Consider the following 16,929-nt stretch of genomic DNA (forward strand, 5'->3'; position numbering starts at 1 on the left):
CACATTTGAGGATGGGGTTAGAAGGAAATTAAAATAAATATTTTAAATTATTTTTAAAGTTACATGTGCGGATTTTTTTAAACGTGTCGACGTAAAAAATTTAAACATTTCTCGACGATGCCCAAAATTTGCGTATCGTAATGGCAAATCAACTTATGGCGTACCAGAAAGTTGTACCTCAACAGGGCGACGTTCCGCCGCCCAGATTTGGGCACACATCCACCTCCGTAGGAAGTGGAAAAGTCGTTTTATTCGGCGGAGCCGTAGGAGGTAATTTTATCACGTCACATCAACCAATTTATCCTAATTTTTACACCAAATTTTACAAATTTACCAATTTTTTCTCCATTTTATTATTTAATTAATCATTTTTTCGGCATTTAATTTGTTAAATGTGAGAAAAATTTTAATGTGTAATTTACTTTTAGATGTTGGAAGGTATACAATTACTTCGGATTCCTTTTTATACGACGTGACTACAAACTACTGGACGAAACTACAAACTGAAAACCCACCCTCCCCAAGAGCAGCGCACGCCGCCGCGTGCGTTGAAACCATGCAAGTCGTCGTCTTCGGAGGCGCCACCGGAGGTGGCGCACTCTCTTCCGATGATGTAACTATACTACCGACTCATTAACTATTTACCATAGTGTTTACTAATTAACTATTTACTATACTAATTAACTATAATAATTAACTATTTACTATACTAATTAACTATATACTATAGTATTGACTAAATAATTATACTGTTGACTAAATAATTATACTGTGTAAACTATTGTGTAATTTGTGGATTAGTTGTTTTTATTGGACTTGAGGCGTGAAAAGCAGTTATCTTGGATAATAGTGCCGACTACGGGCCGTTCTCCAGGTCGTCGGTACGGTCACACTATGGTTTTCTCCAAACCCAACCTCATCCTCATCGGCGGCAACGACGGGTACAACTCAGTTTACAACTATATTAACTAATTCTTAACTGTTATTGTGTAATTAGGCAGCAGCCGAGTAACGATGTCTGGGTACTGAATGTGGAACAGTCACCGTTTACCTGGAATGAAGTTACATTCTCACCCACCATACAATTACCCCCAACACGCGTTTATCATTCAGCCGACGTATCTTCCACACCATTCTCTTTACTTAGTATTACTTATTGATACTTAGTTATATTATTGATACTTAGTTATATTAGTAATACTTATTAATACTTAGTTATATTAGTTATATTAGTGATACTTGGTTATAGTAGTAATAGTGTTGCTGATGCTTATGCTATCCATATGTTTAGTTATGTTGTGAGGGTCCTGCGAATGGAATGATAGTGATATTTGGCGGTCGCGGCACCGAGAGTAGATCATTAAATGACGTTTGGGGCCTAAGACAACATCGTGACGGGACCTGGGACTGGATTGAAGCACCCGTCAATTCTGGCACTAAACCAGATCCAAGATATCAACATTGTACCCATCATACCATTAATTATTTTAACTGTTAACTATATAAATAGTGGTAATGTGTTGATATGTTTGTAGCCTGTGCGTTTGTGGGATCAAAGTTTGTGGTCTTGGGTGGTCGCAGTGATTCGGATTTAAACAAGTAATTAAATACTCAGCTATTTACCTTTTATTACTAAATTAAATATTCAACGATTTACCTTTTATTACTAAATTAAATATTCAGCTATTTACCTTTTATTACTAAATTAAATATCCAGCTATTTACCTTTTATTACGAGTAAATTTGGATGTTGATTGTAGATCTCTGTCGATATCTGTTTACGATACTGAGACGTTGGAGTGGTTTAATATATCAACGATACAGCGGGTAATAAATATCAGCCTGAATAATTCTTAGTTCCGCCACTCAAGCTGGCGTTTCGGACCGAATTTATACATTTTCGGCGGATTCGCCAACCAAACACAAAAACATCCCACCTGCGAATTAAAACTCCTAGACTGCCAAAGTTCCCCTCAATCACATTTCTACACTATTTACACATTTTTACACATTTTTACACATTTCTACACATTTTTACACATTTCTACACAATTTACAATTTCTATACAATTTACAATTTCTATACAATTTACAATTTCTATACAATTTACAATTTCTATACAATTTACAATTTCTATACAATTTACAATTTCTATACAATTTACAGTTTACATGGTGTAGGTGCGTTTGGTGAGCAGTTGAAGAGTGTGAGTGTGGTGAAGCCGTGGTTTAGTGATGAGGGTGTGGATACGTTTGGAAGTGCTGGCGTGTTATTTCAGAGTTCGCCAAAGGCCAGAGATGACATGTTCAGAAAACCGCAGGATCGAGAAATCAGACTCTCGGCACACGCACACGCCGTACGCGAGTCCGTCTCCGACTTCTCATACCTCGTCAGAAAAGTATTTTTTACACCATTTCCATTGTTTTTACACTGTAGATAGTATTTACCATGTAATATTAACCATACAATTGAGTATACAATTGAGTATACAATTGAGTATATAATTGAGTGTATAATTGACTATATAATTGAGTATACAAATGAATATATAATTGATTATACAACTGAAATTTAAGTGTATAATTGTGTAATATGTGTTAGATATCGATAGATCGTTTGGAGGATGAGGGTAGGAAGATAAATAAGCCGGAGGCGAGATCGACGTTGCATTGGCAGAATGAGAACTCAGACACAGTTTACGATCGTATTATCATGAGACTTCTCAGCCCAAACGAGCTCAAATTCCAAAAAGACGCCTCCTTCCCCATCTCATACAAAGATATCAACACCCTTTTAAACACTGTACACACATTATTATACAGTTTTACACATATTATACAGTTTTACACATGTTATATAGTTATTATTTTCTGAGTACATAGTATTATCATTGGGTAGGTGTACCATATAGTGAAGGAGGAGGATACGGTGTTGAATTTACGAGCTCCTATTAAAAGTAACAGCTAACTGACCTAATATTATGTAGTTTACGGCGATATTCACGGTCAGTATCATGACTTGATGAGGTTATTTAAGTTGTATAAGAGTCCGTTGGACGAGTATTTAGCTGAGGCTTTGTGTCTGGAGGGTGATATTGAGTCTAACGATTACCTCTTCCTGGGCGATTACGTGGATCGCGGCTTCAACTCTCTTGAGGTTATTTGTCTTTTATTTGCTCTAAAGTGTAAATACCCAGCGCAAATACATTTAATTCGGGGGAACCATGAGGATCCCGCCATTAACGCAGTGTACGGGTTCCAAAACGAGTGTGCCAGAAGACTGAACGAGGATGTGGAAAACCCGTTCAGCTGCTGGAACGCCTTTAATAAAATCTTTGAAATGCTACCACTAGGCGCACTTATTGAGGGCAGAATCCTCTGCGTTCACGGCGGCATTGGGAAATCCGTAGAACGAGTCGATGACATCAGGTCACTCAAACGACCCATATCCGTCATTCCCATCCCAGAATGCCCTGAAGTACACACTCACTTTATCCACACCCTAACATATATTTATATAATTATATTATTTACCATACAATTATTTAACATATAATTATATTTACAATATGATTATGTTGTGACAATGTGTTTAGGACCAATTGTTGTTGGATTTGTTGTGGTCGGATCCGACGGATAATGACTCGATGTTGGGGACGGTGCCAAATGAGATTAGGGACCCGGACCGCGCGGGATTTATAGTTAAATTCGGACCAGACAGAGTACTCAAGTTTCTCACCAACAATGACCTACAACTCATTATCAGGTATAAAACAACTCAGTCACGGCGTTTAGAGCACATGAATGCGTTATGGACGGATTCGAACGCTTTGCAGGAGGTCGATTAATCACTCTCTTTTCCGGTATTACAACTTTTACCCAGATTTATAGAATTTACCATATACACTATCTACAGTATAATTTACTATACACACTATCTACAGTATAATTTACTATGTACACTGTCTACGGTGTAATTTACTATATATCCAGTATTTACGGTATAATTTACTATACACACTATCTACAGTATAATTTACTGTATATTGCAAAACTGAGTGTATGTGTAGCAACGAATTATTGTAATCATCATAAGAATGCTGGAGCGCTTTTGTTTATAAGGAGAGACTTGACAATTGTACCCAAACTCATCTACCCGTGCCAAGATGAAACTTCTTACGATTCATGGTATTCCTCACATCTTCCTCAGTTACACATTTTCCATAGTTAATGAATTATATATTACTCAATGAATATATTACTCAATGAATATATTACTCAATGAATTATAGATTACACAGTTAATATATATTACTAATTTAATGTATGAATGAGGTTATATATTTTTAGGGACATGAGGATGAGTGATACGAGGCCTCCAACGCCGCCGAGAAGCACGCCCATGGCACGGGACATGGTCATTGAACAGTCTTAAAATCCTCCAAACTCTTTACGATTTTATAACAAATTTTAATATACTGCAGAAAATTAAAATATATAGTAGAAAGTTTAAATATAAAATTTTAATGTATAGTGGAAAAATTTATAATTTGTGAAATAAAGTGGTATGTGGCTGTGTGGAGATTTAAATTGTAAATTTTTACTAAAAATGATGAATGATGTTGAAATGAGTAGTTCAGTGGAAGGAGCGCATGTTTCTGAGCTGGATTCCTCGGAAAGTGTGCTTGCTCTGCTGGAGGAGAGTAAAGCCTCGAGTAAAGAACTTGGCCTTCAACAACTTGATAAAGTCGTGGACTACTTCTGGCCTGAAGTTGTCGATAACTTACCCTTACTGTAAACATTTTACCATAACAATTTAAATTAATTAATTTATTCATAAATTACACAATTAACCACTGTTAATCTGATAAATCAGCTAATAATCGTTTAGAGAGGATTTATACCAGGATAAGAGTTTTAAGTCCAGGAAACTCGCGGCTTTGGTGATTAGTAAAGTGTACTATCACTTGGAGGAGTATACTCAGGCGTTACAATATGCACTAAACGCCGGAGAACATTTTAACACTAAGCAGTACTCAGAGTACACTAACATAATCCTCGCAAAGGCCGTTGAAGAATTCATCAACGTCAACGTTGCCAAATATGAACAAGGCGATAAATTTCAACACCAATTCGATCAAAACACTCTAGGTACTCTTTCACATAGTTAATATTATTATGGTTAATATAATGGTTATATGGTTAATAATGGTATGTTTAGATTCGCTGGAGATGTTGGTGATGGGAATGATGTTTAGTAGTGTGTCGAGTGGTGAGGAGAACCAGGCGATGGGAATAGCGTTGGATAGTAGGCGAATCGACTTGGTGTTGAGGATATTTGAGTCTAGTTTAAGAATCAGTAAGCTCTTAAATTACACCATAGGCCTGTTATCAAATGTGACCAGTAAGACATTTAGAGACTTAGTGTATGAGAAGCTGAGGGATATTCTATTCGACTCCGTGTCCCTGTTGGAACTAAACTTCTCAAACCTCTGCGTGTGTCTTTATCAATTAAATGATCATGAACGTATGGCATCACTTCTGAACGAGCTCATACTCAGTGGGAATCACCTGAAAGCGTTCCAAATCGCATATGACCTCGTGGATATCGGAGATCAAAAGTTTTTAAAATCAGTTCAGGAATCAAACTGCTTCACCTCAAACTCACTAATGCTACAGAGACTTAAATATATCCTCTCCGGCACCAGCACTATTGAACTGTACCTCCAGTTTCTACACAGGAAAAATCATACCGATCTCAGACTTCTCGAACAAGTCATGGTACTCTCTACCCACCTTTATTATATCAATTTATATTATTTTAGTTATGTTAATTTATATTACTTAGTTTATATTATTTTAGTTATGTTAATTTATATTACTTAGTTTATATTATTTTAGTTATATTAATTTATATTAGTTAGATAGTTGTTGATGTGTGGATTAGACGAGTGTGGATCAGAGGAATAGTATAACGCATAATGCGATAGTGATATCGCATGCGTTAATGCAGGCTGGGACATGTTGTGATACGTTTTTGAGAGATAATTTAACGTGGCTTTCAAAGGCTAATAACTGGTCCAAATTCACCGCCACAGCCTCAATCGGCGTTATACACAAGGTACCACACATCTACCCTAGACATACATCCACCCTAGATATACATCTACCCTAGTTATGCACATGACATTTCTCACTATGATTAGGGATTTACAAATGAGTCGAAGAAAGTGTTATCTTCGTATTTACCAACGGAATCTGGTGGCGGTTCATATTCCGAAGGCGGATCACTATACGCTCTAGGTACTCACTATCCAACACTCTACACAATTTCCCAGTTACTAATTATATTTTAGGCCTGATACATTCGAACCATTTTGATGCATCTTCAAAGGAATTATTGCTGAATTCACTGAGAAATGAAGGCGCCGAAGAATCTGTACATCACGGTGCTGCTCTAGGACTAGGACTCGTATGCATGGGACAATGCGATTACGGTACACAACCCATTAACACATTAGTTAATATATAAACTCCATTAACATATTAGTTGAGTTATTTATTGCATAAGTGGGCTGGATAATGTTTGTAGAATTGTATGAAGAATTGAAGGGAGTGATGTTTAGAAACAGTGCAGTACCGGGACAAGCTGCAGCTATAGCGATAGGACTATTAATGCTGGGTAGTTTTATACTGTCATTGACAACTTAATTTTGTAGGAAGCGGGAATGAGAATGTGGTTGATGAATTGTATACATTTTCCTACGAGACACAACATGAAAAAATTATCAGAGCCTGCGTCATCGCCATCGCCATGGTCCTCTATCAACGTGAAAAACATGTAACCACACACTAATTTATTTAATATTTCAGGCCGATGCGATTATAAGTAAATTATGCCGTGATAATGATGCCATAATTCGATACGGCGGAATGTTCTGCTACGCCATGGCATACTGCGGCACAGGATCCGTACGTTCCCAACACCACACAATTATTCATTTCCCAATCCAAACTACACAATAATAATTATTCGTTACTCATAATCCAACACTACATATTAGTAATTACCTTACCTAATCTAGAATAAAATTTGTAGTCTTATGCGGTGAAGCAATTACTGTATGCTGCGGTATCTGATGTGTCTGACGACGTGAGAAGAGCAGCGGTGATATCACTGGGATTTGTACTTTGTAACACTCCAAATCAAGTCCCAAAAGTGTTAAAATTACTCTCAGCTTCATATAATCCACACGTCAGATATGGCGTAACAATAGCCCTTGGAGTTAGCTGTGCCGCCTCAGGACCCTCCGAAGCCACAAAAATACTACAAACACTCTCAACTGATCGTAGCGAGTTCGTACGTCAAGGTATTTTCCACTCTTTACTATTCACGTTAAATTATTATGAGTTAATACTCTTGGTTATACTCAATTTACTCTGTCATTTGTAGGCGCGTTTATTGGCTGGGGGTTGGTGTTACAGCAGTCGAGTTATGAAAGTGCGAATGATATGTTGGCGGTGACTGAGAATTACCTATCAGTGATATCAGACAAACACCAAGATGTAATGGCAAGATTCGGCGCCATTATAGGCCTCGGACTCATGTCCGCAGGGGTATCACCTTACTACCCGTTACCTCGTTAATAATGATTTAGGGGCAGAATTGCATAGCGTCGTTGTATACCGTGAGAGGAAATATGAGGAGAGAAGCCGTTGTTGGATTCTTAATGTTCACACAAATGTGGTACTGGCATTCATACATACACTTCGTATGCCTCACATTCCAACCCACATGCCTAATCGGTATCACCCATTATTCCCCCTTTATTTCCCTTTACTTTACTATTTCCCCTTTATTTTCCTTTATTTTACTATTTCCCCTTTATTTCCCTTTATTTTATGTCAAATAAGTGTATTGTGGTAAAATGCTATAACTTTAGGGTTAACGGAGGACTTGAGAGTCCCGATAGGATACAAAGTGTTATGTTCAGCGCCGCCAAAGCTATTTGATTATATTCCGCACCTGAGTAAGAACTTTTCCCAGGATAAGAAAGATGAAGTTACCGCAGTTTTATCAATCTCAGCAAAGAGAAACGCCTGGCTGTCACATAAAACACACCCAGAACCTGAACCTGAAAAAACCACCAAAGCAGATGACTCCTCATCCATACTCTCAGACGGGAAATCTCTCCGGTACCCTTCACACCATTATTCTCTCACTTATACCATTATCTATACTATTAATTATTATATACTATTAATAATTGTATACGTGCTGAACGATGTTATAGTGCTGAGATAAGTAGTATAGCTGCAACGTTGGGACATTCGAGTAGAGGCTCATGTGCAGATTCAAGTGTGGATAACAACGGCGACATCTCAATGAGTAACAATGGCGATGTATCAATGAGTAACAACGAAGACATGTCAATGAGTAACAATGGCGACATTTCAATGATTAGTGATAATGAGGATGTGTCAGTGTCGAAGATGGGCATATATGATTCAGCAATTGAGGGTTTGAAATCAAAGCATTTTGAGGCTTTTACCACACAGTTGGATAATCCATGTAGAATGTTACCAAAACAGGCCGTTTTCTGCACTTGTAAAGATGACAGGTATGAACCTGTGTTCCCAGACCGTAACTACGGAATTACACTACTGGTCGATAACCGTCCGGGAGGACCGGAAGAGTACCTCGTCTACGATAGCAGTGAACCTGAAGCCCCACCCTTCACCCCCTTCATTCTCGATGAATAACACTTTCATACACTATTCCATTAATTTGACATTAATGTATACAATTAACCATTCATGTTTAGCATTGTATTTTTATCTTTTGTTGTATTTGATATCAGTGGATTTTACAGCATTATATACACTATTAATTATACACTAGTGATTATACACTAGTGATTATACAGTGAGGGATAATACAATTGAGTAATAATTACCAGGGGATATTAACCTATTAAAATATTTCCAGGCCATATAAAAGGGTAAAACACTGTTAAAAGCATTAGAATAGTAAAAACAGTACTATACAGTACGGCTGGATAATATACAAATCTACTGATACCGTGGAAACTGGTGAATAAATGTAGTGACATGCAGAATAAAATTAAAATATATAATGAGCTGAGTCGCATTTTGTACTCAGACACAAGGCGAAGTTAAAATGGAAATTAAAGATTATTCATGAGGTCGGTGAAGACAACTTTGCTAACTGGGCTCCATCTACCATCAAGCTTCACATGGTATTCTGACCTCGAGTTATGTGGGCTGTAAACTAAGACGTCAGCCAGGTACTTTTGTTTATCTTTATTGTAAAAATGAACTCCGACACAGGCCTCGACGTCCACGTTACGCTCAAATATGACGTGATTTCCGTCCCTAACAACGCCAAAGAACTTACCAAAAGTTGGGTAAAAAGACTGAACGGACAATTTATTATCAAACTGGCCCGTTACATAGCTGGCAACAGAATTTGGCACACGTTTTGAAAAATCAAGTCTAACAAGCTTCGTAAAAGGTATTGGGGCATTAAAGTGCCTGAAATCATAACTCTCAGGTTTAGACTCTGGCCTATACTCAAAACTATCATCAACAAAGTCGGAAGGTTGGGTTAAGCTAGTTTTCTCAGATAAATTGACCGAGGAAACCATGAAATAAGTCGGTGACGGACTATTGTTGAGATATTCCGGGTAATAGAAATCTTCAGGAAAAACTGAGTCGTCAGATTTGAGGAATGTGAAGGGTTGTTGTTCTAGACTGGTCCAAGTTTTCCCGACTTTGAGGAAGTTGAAGAATCTGAACTTGAAATCAGCGTTTCTAACGAGTAAGCGAGCCAGATAATGCTCCTTGCCAGATTTGTAGGCCCAGGCTGCAACAGCTCTCTCACCTGGTTTCGTGGCAAACCATAAAGGTGTCACGTTGTGATAAACTTGTGTGGCCGCAAACTCTGTTTTCCACTCATCAACCAGCGAATTCTCAACGAAGAAGCTATCGAATTTCTTGAAATTCGTTGTGCTACTATAGAATACCTTCTCGCTACTCTGAGTTAAATCTAAATTAAGTGTAAATTCCTGAGTTTCAACGTCTGCCTTGTACTTGTTAAGCAAATCACAATAGTGTCCAAAAGAGGTTTTATACCATTTGTAACTTTCCAAATAGTAGTAATAGTGTTTTGGACCTGCGAGTTCCGACTTCACGTAGAGCAGGAATGGCATTCCTACCTTAAGTGAAAGTAGTACGAGCCGGGCAGTTTCCTGCTCACACGAACTTGTCCAGACGGTTTCATCACCGAATAGCACTGATGTTATGAGCTTCTCTTTCAGAGGCTTGTACACTGTATAGGTCACGTTGTCGAACCGGGCCGTCTCAGTCACGTACCGGCTCTCATCTGAGCCGAAGAGGTTCAGGGCAAACCGGTCCGGCTCTCCCAACACCAAATTAAGCAGTAGGAGCACGAAAAACATATATTTCTGCCACATTTTTTAGCGGAATATACAGAATAAGCTTCTTCATGCCATGTGCATGGGGATAATTTTCCTGTCTTTCAAATTTATCCCCTTTTCTCACTTATTCCACCCTATCATCTTGAGGATGTTACGTTTATCCTATTGTTATTTTTTTACTTCTTATTCCTCCGGTAAATACTCGTTGGAAGTTGTTCCGGAATTACATCTTCCTCCTCACCACACACCTCTTCATACACATGTTTCTCACCCTAAATTCCATACTATTTCGGTTACTTATTTAAAATTCTAATCCTACATTTATATAACTTTAGAATTTTAAAACTAGTTATAAAAATTCTCTAGCATGGAATATACAATAGTATTATATTAGTGTACAGATTTGATTTGTTGTAATAATTGTGTGAATTCTTGTTTTCTAATGTACTTCCACATGCCGTTGACTTTCTTGAGATGTATTGACGCTGGTCTTGACGAGGCCAGCATCACGTCTGCCAGCACGTATACGCCGTCGCTTGAGTACAGGTGAACTCCCACCGAGGCTTCAGTATTACTCATCCTCGCGTACATCTTAACTCCTCTTTCCGTTATCCCGTTAAAGTACTTTCCAGGCATTGGCTGTATGAACTTGACCTTAACTCTACGGTCGAGCGTGCCCGTTGTGATCTCCACAAACCTCTTATCCGGGTTAAATATATCCAACGACATACAGTCGTACATACCATAATACGGCACCACAAAACCCTCCATAAACTCATCAATCAAACCATTTCTACCACTACTGATAATAGTGTTATCACTACTATTACTACTTAGAGTGTTACCACTACTAGTGCTACTATTTAGAGTATTGGCAATGTTTAGAGTGTTGTTGGTGTTACCACTGCTAGTATTACCAGTACTGGTGTCATGTTTGGAGAGCGATTTATAGTATGAGAAGTCGTAGAGTGTTTTGTAGGTATCTAGGGGATACGAGAGTGGGAACTCGGTAACTTTGGGTGAGAAATTATACTGCGGATAATAAAAGTCCTCTAAACCTCTAATCACCTGCTCATAGTGCTCCTTCAACACCTCTCTCACCTGCCCATTTATTATTAATTTATATTTTTTTACACTACTGTTTACACTACTGTTTACACTATCATTTAGACTATTTTTTACAGTATCATTTACAGAATCATTTACAGTATCATTTACACTATTGTTTGTAATATTGTTTGTAATATTGTTTGTAATATTTGAACTGGCATTTGCGGTATTTACAGAATTATTTACATTACTATCACTTGTATTATTTACACTACTATCACTTGTATTTCCATTTGCAGTGGAATTAAAGCTGGTTATGTTATTGGTTTGGTTGATGTTGAGGGATTTGTGGAGATTTGAGGGTATGACAGACTTGACGATATTGAATTTACCATTAAACAAATAATATACAAGAACTTTTGAATTTTGAGTGTTGTCGGCGACGACAAGTTTAACAAGGTACGGTGAGCCATTATCATAAACATATGCGGCAATAACCCGTTCATTATCCTTGGAAGCCCAAATGACCTCCAGCTGGTTCATAACCTTGGTAATTTTATATGAAGGTTTTGGCGCATAGTAGGAGTATCCCTGAGCTGGTATGTAGTAAAATTTACCACTAGCCGAAGGTAAATATATGTCCAATTTTACCTCCTCCACCTTCTCATACGATAATGCACTCAACTGCTCTATCTTCTCCTTATAATATGTCAACGTCGTTCTTATCCAACATGAATTATTTATATAATCCTCATCCCTCAAATCCACACCATCACCAACACTACCATTGATGCTAGCGTTACCACTACTACTGATAATAGTGTTACCACTACTATTAATACTACTATTGATGCTAGTGTTGGTACTATTAGGACTGCTGTGAGAATCGGAACTGTGTGTCCGTAAGATCTTTTTACGGAAATAAAAGCTGTTAATGGTATTGCCGATGCTGATGATGGTGTACATTAGGATTGGTATGTTACGTTCATAGGCTACGATGGCCAGTTTTAAATTTTCATCACGGTATGGGTTCCAAACCTTTAAAAATGATTCCCGGACCCTATATACCATCGCATCACCTTTCGGTTTAAACACCTGGTAGTACACACCGTCCAAATGTCCTTTCTGTGTAAACACATACTCATTGGTAATGGACATGTCAATATACAGTAAACTGGGGTCAGTATTACTTGAAACAATCTGGGTTCCAATCTTTTGAGGTCTGAACGGTGGGAAGTGAATTAGACCAATTTTATCGAAAAAATCATATTCAGGATGCAGAAAACTGTCTGGATGCTGAATTCCAAGTATTCCTGCGAAACGACCAGACTCAACTGGTCGATCCCAACGCCTGTTCTTCTGATAAAATTCCAATAGCTCAGACCCACCATCAGAATGTTTAATCAATAACTTAACATATGAAATGTTAAAACCATCCAGACGATACCCCCAAACAGCTGCACAGCGACTCTCATTATCCTTAGATGACCAAATTGTACCGTTAAGATGCACTCGCCAAGCTAAATAACCATATTTTGGCGCTACAAATTGTACTCTATACTTATTATTATACTCGTGGACCGTGGCGTAAGTCGTCAATGTTGAGTTATTATCAAGAAATAGTGTGACACAGTGTGACTGACGCACCTTTTCCAACTGATTAATCAGTTGTTTGTAAGTTGAACCGTCAATCGGATCCCAGCCAGTCTCATATTTTATATAATAATTATCAATGGTGAATTCCGGGTTATCCCTCAATATATACAAGAGATAAGGCGTTTTATGTTTATAAGCCACGAGGGCATATTTACAAAATTCCACCGGAGAGGTCCTGTTCCAAATGTTATGTTCACCTTCATTTACTGAAGTTATCACAACACCCGGCAAAGGCTTAAAATATGAGTAAAAAACGTTATCTAAAAATTGTTCGTTGTATTCCGCACAGGAATTTAGTGATCTAACTGTAATGTCAAGTTTCCGCAATTTCAGCGGGTTAAAGCAGTAGGAAACCGCCGGTAAGATTAGGAGAAGGCCCAAATAAACCATTACTTGGGATTTAACTAACTGAATCTAACTACAAATGTTGGGGCATTCCAATACAGGTGTGTAGAAGCTGCTGACAAATATTTATCCATAAAATCTCGAAATTCACTATATTGTCATATTTCAACTTCGTCCTTGTTATTTTCATATTTTTTTATAACTAATTCATTTTTATACTTAACTTTACTCATAACTTTAGATCCACAACTTTCTATTTCACTTTCCATATCTATGCACTTTTTATACACCTACACATTTCCCCCAAATATATATACAAATTTATAATATTATCTAGGTATATAGTGGTATAATTTTTACTATATTCATATTTGGCGATTTACCAAAACAATTCAAATGATTCCAAAATATTCAGCCGAATTTAAAACATCTTAACGTGTTTCAACAAATTTAAAAGGGGCCTGTGAAATCCTCAAAACATTCACAGAATTCATAAATGTCTCCTGGTCAATATATTCCCAGTTATCCTTGTTTTTTCTCAGATGTAATGTCACATCTTCGTTCTTAACTCTGACAAGTGCATCTGCCAGGTACGAGGCTTTATTTTTAAGGTATACATTAAACTCATAGCATACGTGGGTCGTATGATCTCCGTGGAATATGACGTTGTGACCCTCATAAACAGCACTGAAGTATTTTCCCGGCAGTGCTCTATACGTGAGTAACGACAATCTACCATCAAATTCAGCTCTGACAACTTCGTAACTACTCATATTCATCGGAGATGACAAGTCCAAATATACACAATCACTTGCTGAAATTGGTCTGTAATATATTTTATACTTTTGCGACACTGCTTTTCTATTACAAATCTTATCCACTACTGCGTTCTGAACTGCTCTATCAGTTAAATTAGGCACCGGAGATTTCACTTCAGCACCTCCAGGAACGTTTGTCTCATCTTTATCATCAGAATCCAAATATATATTATATACATCTTTCGGATAATCTACACTATTAGTAACACTATGAGTAACACTGTGAGTAACACTGTGAGTAACACTATCAGTAACACTGTGAGTAGAATCATCAGAGTGTAAGCTCAGATTATCCAATGCTTCTGATAATTTTGTATTCACATAATCCGGTTCAGTTTTTTCACCAACTTTTGAACCAGTTGTTTCACCAGGTGTTACGGAGTGTGTTGTAGTTTCACTAGCTGAGTGGGAGTGAGTGTGTTGTGGATATGGACGAATATCTTGATTGAAGAGATATTCGGGGTTATAAAAGTCTACTGGTTTTTTGAAGGGGAGTTTATTGGCAAATGAGCGTTTAAATGAGTTAAACAGGTCCCATTTATTCCCAACATTAATGTATGAGAGGACATCACAGGTGTCATCACTCAACTGGACTAATAACTTTACCATGTAAGATTTACCCCAACTGTCATATGCCCAAACTGCGACACACCTGTCAAATGGGTTTAAAGGTTCCCAAATGGTCTGAACTCCGTCAACTACCCTGTGACACGTCGCTCCGAACCTGGGAAGATAAAGTATGCAAGGGGTTTTACCAAGCTTATATTCTACTGAGTATAGACTTGATTCTATTTTAGAGTTTAAATTTATTGTTATATCATCAGTGGCAATATTCTTCTTAAGATTGTCAATGATGTTTTTATAGTGTTCCAGGTTAGTTCTCTTCCATTCCCCTTCAGATTTTTCGAAAAATAAACTTTTCAACTCATTTCCCAATTCTAATAATAGGTAAAGAGCTATGTGTTGACCCTCTTTCTGAGGCGCCATCACATGCACACATCTTTCAGACTCAGATTTTGCTTTCCAAACCTCAGTCTTACAATCAACTACGGTTCTCACTACTGTATCAGACGTTGGGTTATATAACTTATAAAACACATTATCAACACATCTCAACTGTGTAAACAAATTTATCGCCGTCAATGATATATCCAATTTTGTACTCAAATCTCTACTGTCGAAAGTATCGTCAGTATCTTGAGTTTGAAGTTTAAATTTGTAAAATTCATTTGTTAAATCATAGTAAGGTTCTTGACACGCAGATTCAACGTAGTCAACATAGTCATAAGAATGCACATGATCATGAAATCCAAATGTATTATCCGTATCTTGATTCTGTACCTTATACTTGTAAAACTCATCGGTTAAGTCAAAGTACGGCTCTGTTAAGTGATCTGGCTCCTGTACTTCCATGGGAAATGTTTCAACCCTGGAAACTGACAAGGGTTTACAAGTAAAAGTATAATTTGGATATTTAAATGATTCTGGTTTCTGGACATATAACTTTTTATCATGAACTTCTTCCAATGTGTGGACGTGTACCCATTTATTCTTTAGACTGAAATAGGTTTCCAATTTCGACTCCTCATCTGCATTTGTTATCAGGAGCCTTATCATGTAATATTCATTTAAATGTGAGTAACAAAAGGCTGCGGAACATCTTTCGCCTTCTTTTTTAGCGTTCCAAAGCTTCTGGTTTTTAAAGTACACGTGAGAGGCGAAATAACCTACTGCTGACGTATACTGAGTATAAGGAGCTTCTTCCGACTCATTTTCTACCGATACCATGCTATTATTTACTGCGTTAAACAGGTTAAAACCAAATATTCCATTAACTCTAACTTCATTTTTAACTTCCTTCAAAAGATTGCAATAGTCAACTATATCAATTTTTTTCCACTGATTCTCTTCCTTTACGTAGTATAAATTAAAAAGCGTGTGCCCTGAGTCAACTTGAAAATAGAGCAAATATGGCAGTTGTTTCCTGTATGCCAACAGGGCATATACACACGTTCCAAAACCGTCTGATTCCCAGACTTTATTCTCCGATTCGAAGACTGTAACTGCATATTTATGCTTCAAAGGCGCGTAATGTTTGTAGGAAACGTTGTCAAACTGGGTGGTTTTTACTTTAAAAACGTCTTCTTTAGGGTCGTCCAAGCTGAGCCTGTAACCCTCAAGCTCTGAGTTAACGAACCCCAATGACAAAAATACAACTGCCAAGCCAAAAACAGAGAACCTTTTCATTCTCACATTCTTCCGAATTATCGGTATGGAAATGATAATACCGTTCTATGGGGATACTATACACATTAATACAGAAATTATTACTAATTTTTCCCCAAAATTTTCAAATCTTCCATATTTTCTATCAGGCCATCTTATTACACTGTTTTATTATATTATTATTCCTATTTATTGTGTTTCTCAGGATGGGTATTTTAAAATTAGTTTGTCATGTCTTTTATTCATTTAACTATTATTTTTATCACTAAATACCCATAATATTAGTTTTATTTATATAATTATTATTTATTTTTACATTTTTTATCCTAATCTAACTTCATAAATTTTTATAAAATTACCCTTCCAAATGTTAA

At 37.2% G+C, this 16,929-nt stretch overlaps 5 protein-coding genes across 5 annotated transcripts; 2 read left to right on the plus strand and 3 right to left on the minus strand.

Moving 5' to 3' along the window:
* The first annotated feature begins 58 nt into the window (after positions 1-58).
* Positions 59-4,494, plus strand: BSU1 (Calcineurin-like phosphoesterase family protein). Its single transcript, XM_758965.2, has 16 exons — positions 59-270; positions 429-613; positions 802-941; positions 998-1,118; positions 1,292-1,463; positions 1,536-1,599; positions 1,761-1,827; positions 1,858-1,966; positions 2,182-2,399; positions 2,603-2,803; positions 2,900-2,957; positions 2,988-3,478; positions 3,597-3,766; positions 3,796-3,863; positions 4,071-4,188; positions 4,351-4,494. Exons 1-16 carry the CDS (start codon positions 141-143, stop codon positions 4,433-4,435), a joined length of 2,397 nt encoding a protein of 798 aa, XP_764058.1. The 5' UTR covers positions 59-140; the 3' UTR covers positions 4,436-4,494.
* Positions 4,495-4,567: 73 nt separating this feature from the next.
* Positions 4,568-8,811, plus strand: PSMD1 (Proteasome/cyclosome repeat family protein; the record flags this gene model as incomplete). Its single annotated transcript, XM_061305997.1, has 14 exons — positions 4,568-4,794; positions 4,892-5,151; positions 5,222-5,781; positions 5,948-6,121; positions 6,207-6,303; positions 6,357-6,497; positions 6,593-6,682; positions 6,720-6,841; positions 6,874-6,972; positions 7,100-7,370; positions 7,454-7,617; positions 7,659-7,806; positions 7,944-8,196; positions 8,295-8,811. The coding sequence occupies 14 exons, from the start codon at positions 4,568-4,570 to the stop codon at positions 8,761-8,763; spliced, it is 3,075 nt and encodes a 1,024-aa protein (XP_061161164.1). The 3' UTR covers positions 8,764-8,811.
* A 377-nt stretch (positions 8,812-9,188) lies between these two features.
* On the minus strand, positions 9,189-10,731 carry TpMuguga_04g00425 (uncharacterized protein; the record flags this gene model as incomplete). Its single annotated transcript, XM_758967.2, has 1 exon — positions 9,189-10,731. The coding sequence occupies exon 1, from the start codon at positions 10,494-10,496 to the stop codon at positions 9,189-9,191; it is 1,308 nt and encodes a 435-aa protein (XP_764060.1). The 5' UTR covers positions 10,497-10,731.
* A 104-nt stretch (positions 10,732-10,835) lies between these two features.
* Positions 10,836-13,571, minus strand: TpMuguga_04g00426 (uncharacterized protein). Its single transcript, XM_758968.2, has one exon. The coding sequence runs from the start codon at positions 13,554-13,556 to the stop codon at positions 10,851-10,853; it is 2,706 nt and encodes a 901-aa protein (XP_764061.1). The 5' UTR covers positions 13,557-13,571; the 3' UTR covers positions 10,836-10,850.
* Positions 13,572-13,885: 314 nt separating this feature from the next.
* On the minus strand, positions 13,886-16,576 carry TpMuguga_04g00427 (uncharacterized protein; the record flags this gene model as incomplete). The annotated part of the gene is made up of 1 exon (XM_758969.2): positions 13,886-16,576. The coding sequence occupies one exon, from the start codon at positions 16,574-16,576 to the stop codon at positions 13,943-13,945; it is 2,634 nt and encodes an 877-aa protein (XP_764062.1). The 3' UTR covers positions 13,886-13,942.
* Between the last annotated feature and the right edge of the window lie 353 nt (positions 16,577-16,929).

The sequence above is a fragment of the Theileria parva genome, assembly GCF_000165365.1.
Source record: "Theileria parva strain Muguga chromosome 4 map unlocalized ctg_529, whole genome shotgun sequence".
NCBI lineage: Eukaryota > Apicomplexa > Aconoidasida > Piroplasmida > Theileriidae > Theileria > Theileria parva.